Genomic DNA, 16,333 nt, shown 5'->3' on the forward strand with positions numbered 1-16,333 from the left:
TGAGGGCTTCCAGAGGGAGCAGACACGTGGCAGGGCCTTGAGAGAGGGGAAAGTAAAAGATTTGTTTTCTGATAATCGAGGAGAAATGTGTGTGTTGTCTGCAAAATCGGATTCGTTACCGGGTGTGCAACAAGCCAATAATTACACGCTCCAGAGAGATATTGATTATTTATTTCAGATTTGGGCAAGCCTTGGGTGCTTGGTAGTTTCCCACAAATCAAGCACACCAACAGGACTTTCCACACTGTTATTTATACACAGAAGGTCTGAGTTAGTAGCTTTCCAAGTACAGCCCCTCCATTATGATTGATTAGTAGTTTCCATACAAGTTATGTAATCACAGCTAAATTCTATATATGCCCAAGGGAAGGGGCTTCACCTGGGCAGGGGTCTTTTTGACCTATAGGTGCGATTTTTTTAATATTATAATGAAGACAGTTCAGCTAAGGGACACATGGACCTTGAGTTTTTTACCAGGTTAGTAATGCATACATAGACATACAAAACCATCTTCATTTACTACATCCTTTTGCTTAACAAGTTTCACGATGTTCTTGACCAAGGGATACTAACTGTTCCATTGATTGTATCCTTTCTTGCTAATTAGGAAAGTCTTAATCAGCCAACTTAAAGTAGATAAAGAACATCCAGACCTAAGATAATTTTTGACATTTCGCAGCATGTGGAATTTATCATAATGCAAGAAATCACTGAAAAGCTGTTGAATCCGAAAGTGAGATTGGAGGGAAGAACCTTTCTTCTAAGGACATAGCAATCAGGGGAATTTGTTTTCAAATACTGTAGTTTTACTCTGGTGGCAGACCTCATTAGTTTAAAAAGCTGTTATCCTCTTTTGTTTTGCTAAAATCCGGTATTTAGAGACTGTGGATTTGGGGATCCCCCGAGCTGAACTCTTGATGCAATGATGAGCATGAGGGAGGGAGGGACTGGACTGGGGCTGTGCCTTGCTTTGGTTACAGCTCTGCTGGGGGCTGTCTGGTCACACTTGCAGCTCTAGGCTTCAGCATACCCACAATGATCCCTGAGCTAATGCCAGCTCGGAGTGCCAGGTTAGCCTTAAAAAATGGACAGCCCCCATTCAGAAAGTCCTCAGATAAAAATGTTTTGTGGATTGCAAATGGTCCACTGGGGAAACAAATCTTTGGCCAAGGGTTGTGCATGGTGAGCCCTTCAAGGACAACTGCAGAGCATCGTGGATCGTGTTCCTTGCTAGAGTGATAGTGTGAGTACCAGCTGACTTGGTATTGGAGTGGTGATATGTAGAGAAATGAATATTTTCATGTTACCTTTCAGTAAAGTTAGTGTTTACTGGTTTGTGGGTATTTTTAATTATGATTTTTTTTTTTCTTTTGAGGCATAGTTAAGGACTCATGACTTCACCTTAGTTCAGATGATACTCTTCTCTGTCCTGCTGGCTGTGCTAGCTCTGAAGCTTGCTAAGATGCTGTACTATTTTTAGATGCAGTGTGGTATTACCTACTTGGTTTACTACGAATAGGATAGAGACCAGTTTTTTTCAGATAGTAGGCAGGTTGCAGCCACGGTGAAGATAGGTTTTTAGACATATGAAATGGATACAAAAATGCTTAAGGTCAATCCTTACTAGACATGCCATGAAAATGAATAGCTGCTTTGTACCAGCTCTGATTCCAGCTGTCTTTTACCTGGCAGGCAAATGTTGGGGTTACTTTTTTCTTGATATGATCAAAGAAGAAAGTAAATTTGTATTTGGATGACCTTTGCCTAGTTGCAGGTACACAAACACATCATAAATGCTTAATGCCTTGCAGCTTGCATGCCCTGCTGCAGTGTAGAAGATGTGTAGAACAAAAGACAAAGTCAATAAATATTCTATACTAATAGAAGATGTCAGCGTGGGTGTGTTTATTGCTAAATGTTTCAAGCTAGGCTGGTATAACATGATTCCTGTTGTCCTCAGAGTGGTCTGAATGGAAAAATAAAGTCATTTAATTGATCGAATTTAGTTCCTCTTGCTTGAAAGGCCAGTCTTCGCAAGCGAAGATTTGGGAAAGGTCATAAACCCTTCGAGCCTGCGCAGTGGATTTTTTTAGGTGAGACACAGCGTGCGCTGAACTGAGCCCACCCTTTAATCCTGAGGTTCATCTGCCGGGGCCGAGCAAAGCTTGGACAGTGGCAGTGAGGTCCCCAGGACGTAGCTGGATTGCCATACAAGGCTGACGAGCTCCAGCTACCCGGGGGGCCGGGAATTGAACCCGGGTCGCAGCGGTGCAAGTCCTGCACTCTAACCACTAGACCACCAGAGGCCCCCTTGCTTGAAAGGATACAAATGTTCAAAAGCATCCTATCTAGGTAGCCAATAACAGAGTGAAGTTGTGGTTTGAAAGAGTTTAGTGTTACCTTTTGGCTATGTTGGATTTGCTTGTATAGAAGGAATTCTTTTGAACCTAGAACAGGTGATGATAGTCTTTGTACAATATACAGGACTCAGCTTTTGCGTTTTCTCTTGTAGAAAGTTGAATCTGATTTTTCAGCAAGATACCTTCATTGTTACAGGTGATCCTTCTACTCACGACACCTTTTGTGCTGCCTGATGTCAGTCTGATTTAGCTCCTGAGCTGTGATGGTATCAGGACAATCTCTGCCTCAGTAGTAAGTCTTTAATGCTGCACAAGTGAAGATTTTGTTTTGCTATGCAACCTCTCAGTCTATCTGTACTTAAACTAGCTGTAAAAAGTAGCTTTGAATGGCTTGTAAGTGTGCATGTTAAGGGAACTTTCCTGTCCTGCCATCCAGGAGCCACTCTGGTGGTTACAGTCGCATCATCTGAGACTTTCACTGTTGGGACCAAACACCCCTCACAGTGGGTGGCTCCAATGAGCTGATGGGTGCTCTGCTTGGCTTCTTACACACACAACACTCACACAAGGTTTCCCTACCAGCTCGACCTCAGGTTTCCCATAGCAGTGTCTCAGACATCTGATCCTTAAAATAATTTAATCATGTTGTGACAACAGAACAGATCGAGTTGGGTTCCTCTGAGGAGAGACTCCGAACAAAGGAAACGCTGGGGGTTTTATACTCTCACAGTCCAAGTGGGTCAAAGTCTGGGGCCATCAGTTCCTGCTGTGTCTCTGAGTGTTCGGTCACCTGGCTGGTGCCACAGGTCCCAGTGCCCTTTGTTGAGCGAAGAGTTGGCAGTTCATGGCCTCTTGTCTCGGGCTCCCTCCACTCAGAGCTCAACCTGCACCCTGAGCCCCCTGCACTAAATGTATTCCTCAGCATGTGTGTGTTGAGCGAGGACTAGGGCCGTGTGCTTGAGTGTGTTAAGAGCACTCCTTCCAAATCCGGTGTTTCAGAGTGTGTGATGCTTGAGAGCTCGGCATCTTGCCCTGTCACTTTATAGTAAGTAGGGTACAAGAACAGTGCCTGTGGAAGCGACTGAAATATTTGCCTTGACAGCTGTAACTTGTTCTAGTTTTGCATCCATACAGAGCTGTGGTGACAACTGCAAAGTGAGTGTTTCCTTTTGTTTGAAGAGGTGTATCTTCAGTTTCAGAGGCACTGCTTTCTCTTGCTATGGCTTTATTGACGGGGTCCGTGATCTTGGGCGGATCCGTGCCAGCTTATCCTGCAACATAGAGCCCAATGGCTGCTCTTGGCCCAACTTGCTTTCCACTGAGGACTGTTAAAACAAGATCTCTGTTACTTTTATGTTGCTGCCCAGGCTGAGCCACTTGGCAGCACAGCCAAAATAGGCACAGGCTCGGTGGTAAGGAACAGCAAAAGGCCAAAAGTGTAATGATCTGTGATTCATCACAGATTCTCTGTAGACTGAAAATCCTGAAATCTCTGTGATAATGGATGCAAATTCATTGCCTGTCTCTAAATACATCAAGAAGTGTTTCTACAAAGATGCTAAAGCAGAGTCTTGCCTGAAGCCATTTCTGTCATTAAACATCATTAAACAGCACAATGGTCTTGTGAGTTGAAAAAGCTATGTGCACAAACAAGTCCTGATTTGTGCAGAAGCTTCCTGAACTTCTAGCTGATTACATCAAATGGACTAATCTCTGGACTTTCCTTGAATTTGCTTTGTTATTAGAAAAAAATAAGAAATTGTGCATTGACTGGACTCACAGAATTTTCCAGAAGCTTCTTTTCAGTACCAGCCTGATTCTTATTATGGCAGTGATTTTTTTTTTTCCCAGCGTTTGGGAGACCCGACATCGAAGTGTTGCTGCAGCATGTGCAAGGTGAATGGGGCTTCCATCCTTGAACTCCTGCGGTTTTGTGACCTTCTCCCACACAATGTTAAGCAGATGCACAATGTTTTGACTAGATGGCAACCCCAAGTTTGTACATATTTGCAGGGATGCCATCTGTGCCTGCTGCTTTGCCCTGGGACATCTGTTCAGTAGCTCTAAGAGCATCTGCTCTAAGTGCTGGTGCTGTTCCTTGAAAGAGGCTGTGGGGCTTCATTTGGCACTTGATCAGGGATGACGGAAGTTGTGAAGTCAGAATGATAACTCTGCTTTATTTATGTTTGAATGTGATAAGCAGGAAGATTGCCAGAATTGGATGCAAAAAGTAGTTTTGCATTAGTTCTTAGAGCTCTTATTGGAGCATTTAATCTGCATTGTGCTTACCTGATGATGTGCTGCTGAATTCATTGGTGGCTATTTTAATGTTTAGAATGGAACAATGTAGTGTTTACCACAGCAGGAGATCACTTCTGGGGGGGGAGATGATGAGTAGGTGAATATGTTTCTTTAATGCAAATGGTGGACTAAGGCAACTCACCTTACAGAAATACTTTTCTGCTTCAGGTGTCTTACACCTTCTTATTTAATGTTGATAGTGACTTTTCCAATTTTTTTGGTCATTACATCCACAGCAGGTGTTTCCAACTGAAAGTATACTTTAGGAACCTTGCTCGTCTGATCTGGAAGTGAAATGAGTGATCAAATGCACAGTTAAATATTCACTATGGTGGAGACTAAAAGAAATGGGGAAGAAAAAAACATCTTTAAACATAACTGAGTCAAGCTTTATCCTCTCCTAACAATATTTGTGTGTGAGTTACATAGGGGTTGCAAAAACTGTCAGAAAGAATTTCAAAGCATCTTGAGTTGGTTGTGGAATAATACTGTCCTTCTGTAAAACTCATTACCTTAAAATGTCCCAACTTTTTTTTGATGTGCATAAAATCAACCTGAATTTAGCAACATATTTTTCTCTCATACGTTGGAATTTGAATGAGAGACTGTGGACAGACCTATTAAAAGCATTTGAATTCTATAACTGTGCAAAGAAGCCAGCAGTAAATTACATGCTTAGCAAATAGGGAAGTCCTACTAGTGGGAGAATTTCAACAAAGGTCATATAGTACTGCTGTTCCATAAACAGCAAGCTTTCTTAATATATGTGTTCTGAGAATTTAATCTGTCAAAATACCTGTTAGCTTTTGATCGTGCCTTTTTTTGAAAAAAAAAATAAAAAATTGAGAAATGATGAATAAAACAAGAACCCATCACTTGGTGCTAAGAAGTTGCCAAGTAGATTAATGTCTTGCACCTTTCTTTCTTGAAAAAGAAAGAGGGGGGTAGCAGGGGGCTAATTGTAGGACAAGCTGACACAGACTTCATGCAGAAGCAGAGATAGTTGTAATACTCAGGGATCTCTCCTGGGCTTTTGATATGGATCTCATGGCAGCATTGGAAGTTCACATGTGTCTACTGATGACACATTTATTCAGAGGGTCCCAGATGATGTTCTATTCCTGTGTTTTCTTTTAGCTCCTCACAAAATGCTGGAAAGTACCTACAAAATGCCAGTTAGAGATCAGTTAATTTTCCTGAGTCTTGTGCGGTAGCTTCTATTCATTTCCTCTCTCTCCAGTTTTACCTGTTGTTTTATAGCAGATAAAAACTTGTGCAATGGCATTTCAAGTCAAAGATGAGATGGATATTAAAATCCATTTATTTTCTCTGGCTTTACTAATTATTTTCTCACAGATTGACGATTTCTTGCTTGAGTGTGTTTTTTCACTCATTTATCTTCCATTCCACAATTTGCAAATTAGAACTTGGACACAGGGTTCTAATTTCCAGGAGTGAATGGCCTTTGTGTCATTGATTTTGAAGAGCCTTTCTTTCCCTCAGAGTCTGGCGGGAGGAGGAAAGAAAGAATTATGTTTGCTACTGAGAAAAGCTGTTTGCACATGACTTCTATTTTGGTAGAGAAAAGACAACTACCTCTTCCACACTGTGAACATCGTGAAATGTGTGTGTAATCAAGGTCTCCACGTGAATTTGTGCATTTTAAAAAGAAAAATCAACGCAAGAGTGTTGGTTCACATTACCTTGTGTTTTTTAAATACTTGAGATATGGTTGAGATATGTTGAGGTAATCCAGCTAGTTTTTGCTGTTGGGATTTTGTAGACTGGTGTTTGTCTGAGGGTAACTGCCTGTGATTTGCACTTGTTGAAGGGTGGTGAAAAATAGGTGCAGAATTTGTCTGCTGTCATCCTCCTTTCCTGCCACTGAAGAGGTAAAACATGGTGTTTTATACAGTCCTGTGGCACTTAATGCATTAGGTGTACATATATAAAAATATTAGCACTAGCTATCACAGTAAAGTCTAACTAATCATTTCTGTGTTGTATAAAGTAGTCAGGAGACTGACAACAAGTTCGATGCCTAAGCAACAAGCTGTTTTCAATCCTGAATTAACTATTGACACTAAAGCTTGTCAGATGAGAAGCTATGTTGCTTTGCAATTCCCTATGCTGTACAAATAACAGAGCACAGATGTGATTAAGTGCAGTATCTGACTGACCTTTCCAGGGTGGGACTGTTGCTTTTACATTAGCAAACAAATCATTATGAGGTGAGTGATTAGCTCTGTGGCTATTGGAGATTGTGAAGGATGACCACAGGAAGCAATTTGCTTCCTGCAACAGGAGCTCATCTTGTTTTTAGGCTCTTAAGCTTCTGTGATCAACCATATAAATATATCTATATATATTTATGCAAATACTTTGTGTATGAGAGGGATACTTGAATGTTATGTATCTCTCCCTCATTTTTTCTTTTTTAAGTTTTTTGTCTTCCTTTTGTGCTTTTACAGCAGATGGCAAGTACAAATTGTTTAAGTATAAAATCACTGACAGTGCTTGTCCTAGTGCTTTTCTAGCTTGGGAACACCAGCAGCAGCATCTTGTGACCTGTTACTGAGCATCAGAATAAAATAATAAAAAAAATTCTCCAGATTTCTTGTGAACGTAATTTAGATATTTTAATGGGCAATGGCTGTAGTTAATCAACATTCTGCTCTACTCTTTAGAAAACTCCTGTTTATCTGCCTTCCTTGTGCCATTATGTGCATGAAACAGGCCAGTTCCTTCACAACACCAGCCTTCCTGATTTTATCCCACTCTGTACTGCCTGTATTTTATTTGTACCTATGCCTGCTGTGTTTTTATTCAGTTTTGGTTTTGCCTTTACCTCCTTGTGTTTTCTACTTTGCCTCTTGAGTTTTTCATTCAGGTGACCTGATAACGCTCATATGTTGCACGAAAAACACGATGACAAGGCACTGGCAGGATTGAGTTTCACATTTGGTGAAGACTTACTGTCTTTTTGTTCCTCTTCCCCATCTGTTGGGATCTTTTGCACGTGTTTCCAGCTAGTGTTTTATCTCATAAGTAAGTTCCTTCCAAAGAACTCTGTTTTTCAGTTCCAAAAAGCCTCAACTTCACTGGTAAGGTCTGATCTTGAAGAAGAGCACAGACTCTGTGTAACTCCTGTGCACACAGGCTGCTGGGGTCTCTGCAGTGTAAGAGGCTTGTGGGGAAAGTGAAAATCAGCACTTGGATATTTGTTATTTTGTGTTGCATTTGTTTTTTGGAAGTGGATTCCATAACTGTAATTTTTTCCTCCCTACCCCAAGCTAGCACCTGTCTTTCAACTGCCATGTTAAATCGGTGCTGCCCAGCAGGGAAAACATGACACTATATCTGGACAATCTAACATCTTCACTTGCTTGTAGAGTTATTTCTACTATAAATGGAGGTCCACCCTCTTTCTATATCCAGAGCTTCATTTTAGCAGGAAAAAGATTTGATACGCTGTAAATACTTGGTGAGGTCCAAGAGAAGCCTTCGCTATTTACACAGTCAGTGTGCCCTGGAAAGGCTAAATTCATCCTAGAAAAAGACTCGGCTCCCCCCACATCTGTGTGAAGCCAGTTTGTCAGCTGTTCTTGAGTGTGATAACTGTCTGAAGGTTTTGATTGTTGGATTGTTTATGCCAAGTATTGAGATGCCTAATCCAGCCAGGAGGTTCTGCTGTTCCACTGTAAAGCCAAACGATCATGGCAGTAACAATAAAAGTCAGAAAACAAGTGAAGCACAACTGCGTGTAGGGGAGTCCTGAAAGTAAACAGTTGTTTGGTTTTTTTAAACTAGATTTGCAAGTAGTAAATACAAATGTAATGATTACCCAGTGGTTTCTTAACTTAATGACTTTTTGTTTGTTTGTGGTAGTGATATGTACAGTTCTTTATTTTTCAATTTCCTACAAATCTTGCACTCATATAAAATATCTTGATGAAAAGTATAAGGCTTGGTTTCTTGTAGTTGAACGTGTTCTGTGGGTAAAAATACTTCAATTTCCTGGGCTAACAAATGGTACTTTGAGCTGTTTTCATGTAGTTGCTGGTTTCGTACTGCTTGGAATGCATAGTCTTGTCTCTCTACTTCTTTGAAAAAAATCAATTCGTAGCTAATCCATGCTGAGTAACCTCTTTAGATTGTGGCCTTCTATGTGGTGTTTGCTTAAAGATGAATTAAGAAGAAAGTGACAGAAACAGTGATTATATAAAAAAAAATGCAACTGATTCTTCTTCATGTTTTAAATACAGCTATTTTGAACTGGAGAGCAGTGGCCTGAGGGATGAGATCAGGTATCACTACAGGTTTAATGGGAAGTCAAGAACAGAGGTGTTCCCGTACCGCCTGGCAGATGGACAGTGGCATAAGATTGCTGTGTCACTTAGTGCATCCCATCTTCTGCTCCACGTGGACTGCAACCGGTAAGAAAATAGGTCCAGTAACTTATATTTCTTTAAAAAATAATCTCTACTTACACACAGGAATAAAATCGGAAAAAGAGGTTTTGTTTTTTTCTTTTTTTAAAATGTCAAATTCAAAAAGCACGCTCAACTGCCGTGGGATAAGAAAAGGAAAACAAAGTATTAAAATGGAACAATTCATTGTGATTATGAACAAATGTGGAAAAGGTTGATTGCTGACTGGGGAGTATTAAATGCATCTCTGTAGTTTAGGCACTGGCTGATGTTACGTTTGCCTGTGATTGCATTTAAGTGTGATGGATTGGCGTGTGGTGAACTGCTTCCCTCAGCATACCTGAAAACTTGAAGAATAAGATAGGTGCATTAGAGGCATTTTAATTTCATTTTACATAATCAGACAATGCACTTTTTACTGATTTTTCTATCTGCTGCCTCACTTGGAAACTTCTGAGAAACCTGGAAGGTTCTTTTTGCATGTCTGGAAATGGTGCTTTTTATTTTCTGAGGGGTATTCTGTCTGTCATTGCACTTTTCCTTTAAAAGTTGTGAAGATTGTGAGATGGCATAATGCCAGGACTTCAAGGAATGAAAAACAGCAAACCTAGCATCTCTGCTCCGTAGAATCCATCTTGCCTTTGGACTTGATCTCACAATGTATTGTAGACTTCAAACTTAGTGGTTGATGAGCAGAGATCTTGATATTGGCATTTTCAAAATGGTCTTTAGGACTGAGGAAAACGAACCATTACTTTTGTTTTTTATTGCACTGAAAATAATAAAAAAATATCCTTTGCATTCAGTGAGAGGATCGGCATGTGCATTTTGGAATTGGGGCACTTAAATGGGCAGGCTGATGGTAGCAGATATTTTTATCTGAAGTCTTCATTTTTTTCAGACAGGCAGAATAAAGTTGGATGAGTATTATAGGAGTAGGCGGTTATTGGAACATTTGAAAGAGTTTAAATTTTGACCAAAGTAATTATGAGATGCTGTTTTGAGAAGAATGTTACAACCATTTTCTGCATCTTCATTAACTACTGGAAAATCTAATCTGAAGGAATGTTGCTTATTGGATCCTTTTATTCGGACCTTAGAAGCAATTAAGTACTTTGAGTAATTTTAATTTCATTGAGGCATGAAATCTACAATTTGTGAAGATTGTCCTCATTTCAGTAATTTGATTTATTTTTCTTACCCTTATTGTATATTTCTTACATTATTTCTTTACTTACGACTTTATGCTTTTTTGTTAGTTTATTGATATACTGGTTTTTGGGATGGGTTTTTCATTATCTACTATGATGTGTTTTTTATTTTTTTTCCTTAATTTTTTTTTTAATGAACAGCAGATGTGTTTTAGGGAGACCCTTTTTAACAGACTGTTTAACTGGCTACTTTCTTGCACAGAAATTGAAAAAAAGACAACACAAAACAACTGCCTGGTGCAGAATTCTATCCAGGGACAAGAGGACTGCACAGTGTCATGGTTGCCACATGATTTTCTTTACAGCAACAGGCAGAAATAGATAAATACAGTCATGGAATGAGCTGTGCTGTCATGTCAGGTGACAGATATGTATAGTCATCTCTGTCAGGGGCTGATCCATCTAACAGTGTCCCTTAAGGTGGTACATCTCAAGGTTGCTCCCAGCATAAATCCATACCTAAAATATCTCTATTTGGCTGTGTATTTGTGGTATTTTATGACAACTCCTGTGGAAAAGTAATGAGAATAGTTCTGAAAGCATGACTTGAGGGCAGATCATAGTAGAAGTTTAAATGAGAGGAAAAAAAAAGGAAGTCTTTAAGTTCCTGACTCAGCTATAGCATCACTGTTGAGTTAATTAGAGAGTTTAGTGAATGTTGGTGTTAGTTTCCTTTATTAAATCTTAACCCTTTATATTTTTGCACTCAGAAGGGAGTCAACATCTTGTTCATCTTGGCACTAGCACTTTCTGATGACAGTGCAATAAATGGCAGAGCTGTGAAAAAGAAGAGCAAGCCAATGAGGGGATACTTTTGAGCACTACTGAAAACCCTAAGCTTGCTTCACCTTAGTGCTAGGAAAGCTGCTGCTGAAAGTATGCATAGAATGCAGTGTTGAGAGCTGGGGACTCTACATGTAAATGTCACCATGTTGGGCTGGTGCGGTGTCAGTGGCTCTGGGCAGAGTTCAGGATGCCTCATGAGAAGTGATGCTTCCACACAGTTAATTGAACAGGTCACAGGGAAAGAGGATATGACCCGTCTCATCTCCTGCAGAGATTTGGTGTCATCAGAACAAGAATTTAGCTTAATGTGTACCTGTCTAGTTAAAGAAGTTCTCTGCTTTTTGTTTACTGTTCTTTTCCCTGTAAAAAATAAAAACAAAGTAAAAAGGAAAAAAAATAAAATTGACCAACAAAATGAATCCCTTAGATTTCTGTTGCATTTCTTTAAGGTGTTTGCAACATTGCTTCCTTACAGATATGCCTGAATTTGATAAATGCGTTACTCCTTTTGTTTAGGGCTGTGGTAATATGTTACATATTTGGAAGGCTATTGTGAGTGAATCATTTGTGAATGCAGTGTTAGTAAAGTTAAGCTGTATGTGAGAGTGCATTGAAAGTGTTTGCATTGGGGAAAATGCCACAACCTAGTTTTGCTACAGGATTTGTATTGTGATACTGAAAGCTGGTCTCTGGCCTCCAAAAACCTGCAGTAGATCAGAAAGCATTGGAGATGAAGCTTTGCATTTGTAAACAGATAGTCGAATCTGCTTTTACTCTTCACAGCCTTGTTGCCCACGTTACTCTGATTTGTAAAATTGCTTTGACATTTGATACTTGATTATCTTTTGGATTCAATTCAAAGTCAACTTTGTTTTTCAGACCTGGATAGGTTAGGGCAAAGTACTTGAGAACTGGTAAAAGCCTTTAGTGCTTTTAAGCATCATCTTTAAAACAGTGTAATTGCCTCTGTTCTAATGAGATATAATACCGTGGGGGAAGCATATGTATCAAAGGGGTATATTTGCCCAAGTGCATGTCCTCTTGAAGTCGGCTCCTGCTGCATCTTACTTGCTCCTTCAAGAGCAAGGAGTGAGAATTGTAGCTGAGTTTGATGTTACAGCTTGGAGCTGCTGGCACAGAAATCATAGAATCATATTTTGGGTTGGAAGGGACTTTGAAGAACATCTAGTTTTACTGCCCCTGCCATGGGCAGAGATACCTTCCACTAGACCAGGTTACTCCAAGCCCCATCCAACCTGGCCTTGGACACTTCCAGGGATAGGGCATCCACAGCTTCTTTGGGTAACCTGTGCCAGTGCCTTCCCCACCCTCACAGGGAAGAATTTCTTCCTAATATTTAATCTAAACCCACCCTCTTTTCAGTTTGAAGCCATTCCACCTTGTCCTATCACTTCATTCCCTTTTTCAAAGTCCTTCTCCAGCTCTCTTGTAGCCCCTTTAGATTCTGGAAAGTAATATAAGGTCACCCCAAAGCCTTCTCTTCTCAAGGCTACACAACCCCAACTCTCTCAGCCTGTCTCCAATGGAGAGAGAAGGAAGGTACCTTAGAGTCCATGCTGAAAACCTGTTGAATGTCAGTGGACTCTTCTCACTGACTTGAAGAGCCTTTGTGCTGGGCCAAGACAGTGACCTCTAGTCAGGGATATGTCTCAGAAAACTGACATAAGCAGCTGTGGGTGTACTTGCTAACATGCTTTTAACTTTCTAGTAAGATTCTGAAAGCTTAGAAAAATGAAAAGGCTGCATTAATTATAAATGTACTACTGATGCACAAGTAAAACCTATGCTGAAAGTAACATGGAAATTAAATCTCTTGCTGTTGGTGGGATCTGTGCTCTTCTATTCTAGGCAAAAATGGGTTGTCAGGGACCTTCTGGAGAGTGTTGAGATTGAGCTAGAGCAACTGTGTCATTGTCAAAAGGTCCTTAAATAACCTGTGATACTAAAGGATTAATATATAAACAAATTAACTCTGCTATGCATCTTTCCAGCTTTGGTCTCTGTTAATACTTGCACTGAGATTTTCAACCCCAGGAGACTGTCAAGTCCTACAAGATCCGATGTTTGTCTTCTCTGGGAATTAGTTTCAGCTGTAGAGTTTTCAGCAGTAGAGTCTGTAGCATTTCCCATGGTACCTGCCTGTCCCCTGCGATGCTTGTCCCCTTCAACAGTGACAGCACAGAAATATGTTCCATTCAGTAGTGTTAAGAGTGAGAGGATAGCATGGAGCCTACAGTTTAAGAGATGGTAGGTACTGTATCAAAAAGGATTTATTGGTAATTTATTTACCAAATAGAAATTCCAGGTTGTTCTCATTGTGTTTGATTAATCTGGGGAGGTAAGCTCGAAAGGTGCTTGCATTGCTTATTGCTACAAAGGTACTCACCTTTTCTACAGGGTCTGTATTCCTTTACTTGAACTCTGTCTGCAGGCATAGAAGGGAGAAAGGTGCTTTGATGCAAAAATTAATGTTTTTCCAGTGAAAATCTGTGCTGGAGTGCCTTTTGCTGTAAATACAGCCTGTGGTTTTGATGGATACTCTCAGCTGTTTGATGGTGGGGGTTGGTAAGAGCATAAGAGAATAGATTATAAAACTGGAGCAGGCTAGGATGTAGTCTCCAACTGAAAAAACATGTTGTCTGCTTCTTTTATGTTAGAACAGCGCATTAGGGAATAAAAAATGCATGAGCAGTGAGAACTTTTTAATTGGAAAAATAAATAAATTAAAGTAGCATCCTCCAAATATGGGAATCCAAGACCTCTGAGTTCTTATAAATAAGATATTCTGGCTGCCAACCTGAGGTTTTCAACTGATCTAAACAAAGTTCTGTGACTTTAATTAACGTGTAATAAATTTAAAGAAGGTTAAAGGATGTATTTTAAAGAGGGATTTGCTGCTTTAGTTACTGTAAAACACTTTCTCTTGAGAGAGAAAATGGTGTGGTGGCAGTGTTATGCAGCTAGGTAATTTCTTCTCACTATTTGAATATGGTTTTGTGACCTAGATTGCTTCTCTGCTCTTTAAGCTGTAGCAGAAGCTGTCAGAGAAATGGTTACTTGGATAGAGTGCTATAATTGTGCATTACAGGTGCACCCAACATCAGATCTGTGGTGTTGTGGATTGGAAGTTAATTTTCACCTGTTTGACAGAAAGGCAGTAAACTTTTTAGCATAAGAGAGATCTCCAGCTGGCACATCACATCAGCTGCCACCAGGCCTGTATCATTAGAGTTAACTGCAAGGAAATGTTTGGGATAAATTCAGAATTATATTATTTTTAAAGAAGTTTCTTAATAGGCAGGGGTTTTCACTGAATGGCTAATGCATCAGCAGAATGGTAGTATGGGTGTGACCAAAGGCTGAATCATGATCTGTTTTCACTCAGTCCCTAATTATGATGAGAGTTTATTGTATTTATCCTAAAAAATCAGTTGAACTATTTTGTATACTGCGCTGATGGAACTGGGAGAAGGCATGAGTATTTATGAAAGTGCTGAAAAAGTACTACAGAAAACATATGATAACAATCCATACCTTGAAGGCAGCCTGTACGGGTACTTGTACAGGTACCCGGAGCACTGTGCTCCAGCAGAGAGGCCTCACTTAGCTCCTGCTCAGTGTGGAATCTGCATCTACCTTGGGTTCCTTTCAGGAGCTGATCCAGGTCAGTAGACCTGCTGACGTCAGTAGGAGCCATTCTCTAGGAGTTTGGTTAAGGGTCTTTGATAGGAGCTTGGGGCAGAGCTCTAGGGACCCATGGAGCCACAGTTTGGTAACTGCGAAGCCCAACTACTGCTGAATGTAGACTCAACAGTGTTTTTTGTCTTTTTTTTTTTTTTTCCCCCTCTTAAGTCAGAACTGGGGACTTGTAGTGCTTTCTGGTGAATTGTAAATGTTGATAGATAGGTTGATGCCTCCACGAGGGCGGGAATAATGTGTTATGCTTTACCATTGGCAACTTGCATTCCTTGTGATTTTATTTTCTGGGTATGTCAGAGAGAGAGAGAATGGATGATGGTAGATGAAATAATATTAAATCAAGACAGGCAAGCCTCAAATGATTTAGTAATTTCCCAGAGGGTGTGCCTTAGGTTCATTATCGAATTCTCAAATATTTGTATGTTGGTCCAATATACATGTAGACATTTATTTAATATTAAAAGCAATAAACCCTTAAGTTGCTGTTGTTAGTTACAAAAGCAGTCTCTGAAAATTTAGCCTGCATAGTTTCAACTGTATCTGGATATTTTTCTACGATATTTTTTTTTTTTCCAGGGGAAATCTCCTTTTACTTGGCTCTGTTTTCTTTTTACTTGTTGGAGTGCTGATGGGGGTTATGTGTACAGAGGTGTGATCATGGTAATTTGAGAATCAACAAGATAGAGCAAATGTTTTGAGCTTTTTCCTTTCAGATTATGAAAACAATTATCTTGCTCCAGCCAGACGGATTAACCGAGATCCAAGACGTAAATGAACTCTTCCATTTGAAGCGGTTAGCTAAACTCTGGAGTTTAGAACTACAAGTCAGATAGGATAATACTGGAGCTGAACTGAAAAATGCCAGTATAATTCTAGTTAAATACTTTTGTAAAAACATTGGACCTTTGCCAAAGAGCAGGTGAGAACCCCCCTGACCTATTCAACAGCTGACTTGAGATCTGAGTCTCCATATAGCAAATAGTACAGTCTTTCCAAACGATCTGAAACCTCCTGAGTGTGGTGGGAGTGAGAGGGAGATTGAGCAAACAGGACTGCTGAAGTTTGTGCAACCAGCCTGGAGTTTTACGAAGTGGGTTAGTGCTTGAGGTGTCTTTCTTTGGCCATTCAGAACAGCAATAACTCCCAAAAGAGAATTCTTTTTAGAAATCCAATCTTGTCAAAATCCTCAAGTTGGCTGCAGGGAGGTGGAGACTGCTTGACTGCATTTATTACTACCCCAAAACCTGACAGTTCTCTCAGCTGCAATTTTAGTGGCATTCTCATCAGCCTGTCAGTAGTGAAAGCAATTAATTAGCACTGTGCCAACTAAGGCAACTAGAAGGACTTCCTCAGCCTGAGCCGAATTTCTGATTGTCACACCACCTTAAACTCTGTTGAAAGGTGTTCTGTGCAGCATCGCTTGGGGACAACACTGGCCCCAGTGAAGCCTGAGAACTCTCATTGACTTGAGCAGAACCATGCTTTCACCTCCTGAGTGTGTCAGGTGTGAGAAATGTGCTGTCCC

General features: G+C 40.2%; 1 protein-coding gene across 5 annotated transcripts in view; it reads left to right on the forward strand.

The window, feature by feature from the left end:
* Nucleotides 1-16,333, forward strand: part of NELL1 (neural EGFL like 1) — a 282,121-nt gene that overhangs the window by 33,693 nt on the left and 232,095 nt on the right. For all 5 annotated transcript variants that reach the window (XM_064657177.1, XM_064657179.1, XM_064657178.1 and 2 more), the window contains exon 4: nucleotides 8,927-9,097. In XM_064657177.1, the coding sequence (XP_064513247.1) occupies nucleotides 8,927-9,097 (171 nt within the window). The remainder of the gene's footprint in view (nucleotides 1-8,926; nucleotides 9,098-16,333) is intronic.

Source organism: Pseudopipra pipra, chromosome 6, assembly GCF_036250125.1.
Source record: "Pseudopipra pipra isolate bDixPip1 chromosome 6, bDixPip1.hap1, whole genome shotgun sequence".
Taxonomy (NCBI): Eukaryota; Metazoa; Chordata; class Aves; order Passeriformes; family Pipridae; genus Pseudopipra; species Pseudopipra pipra.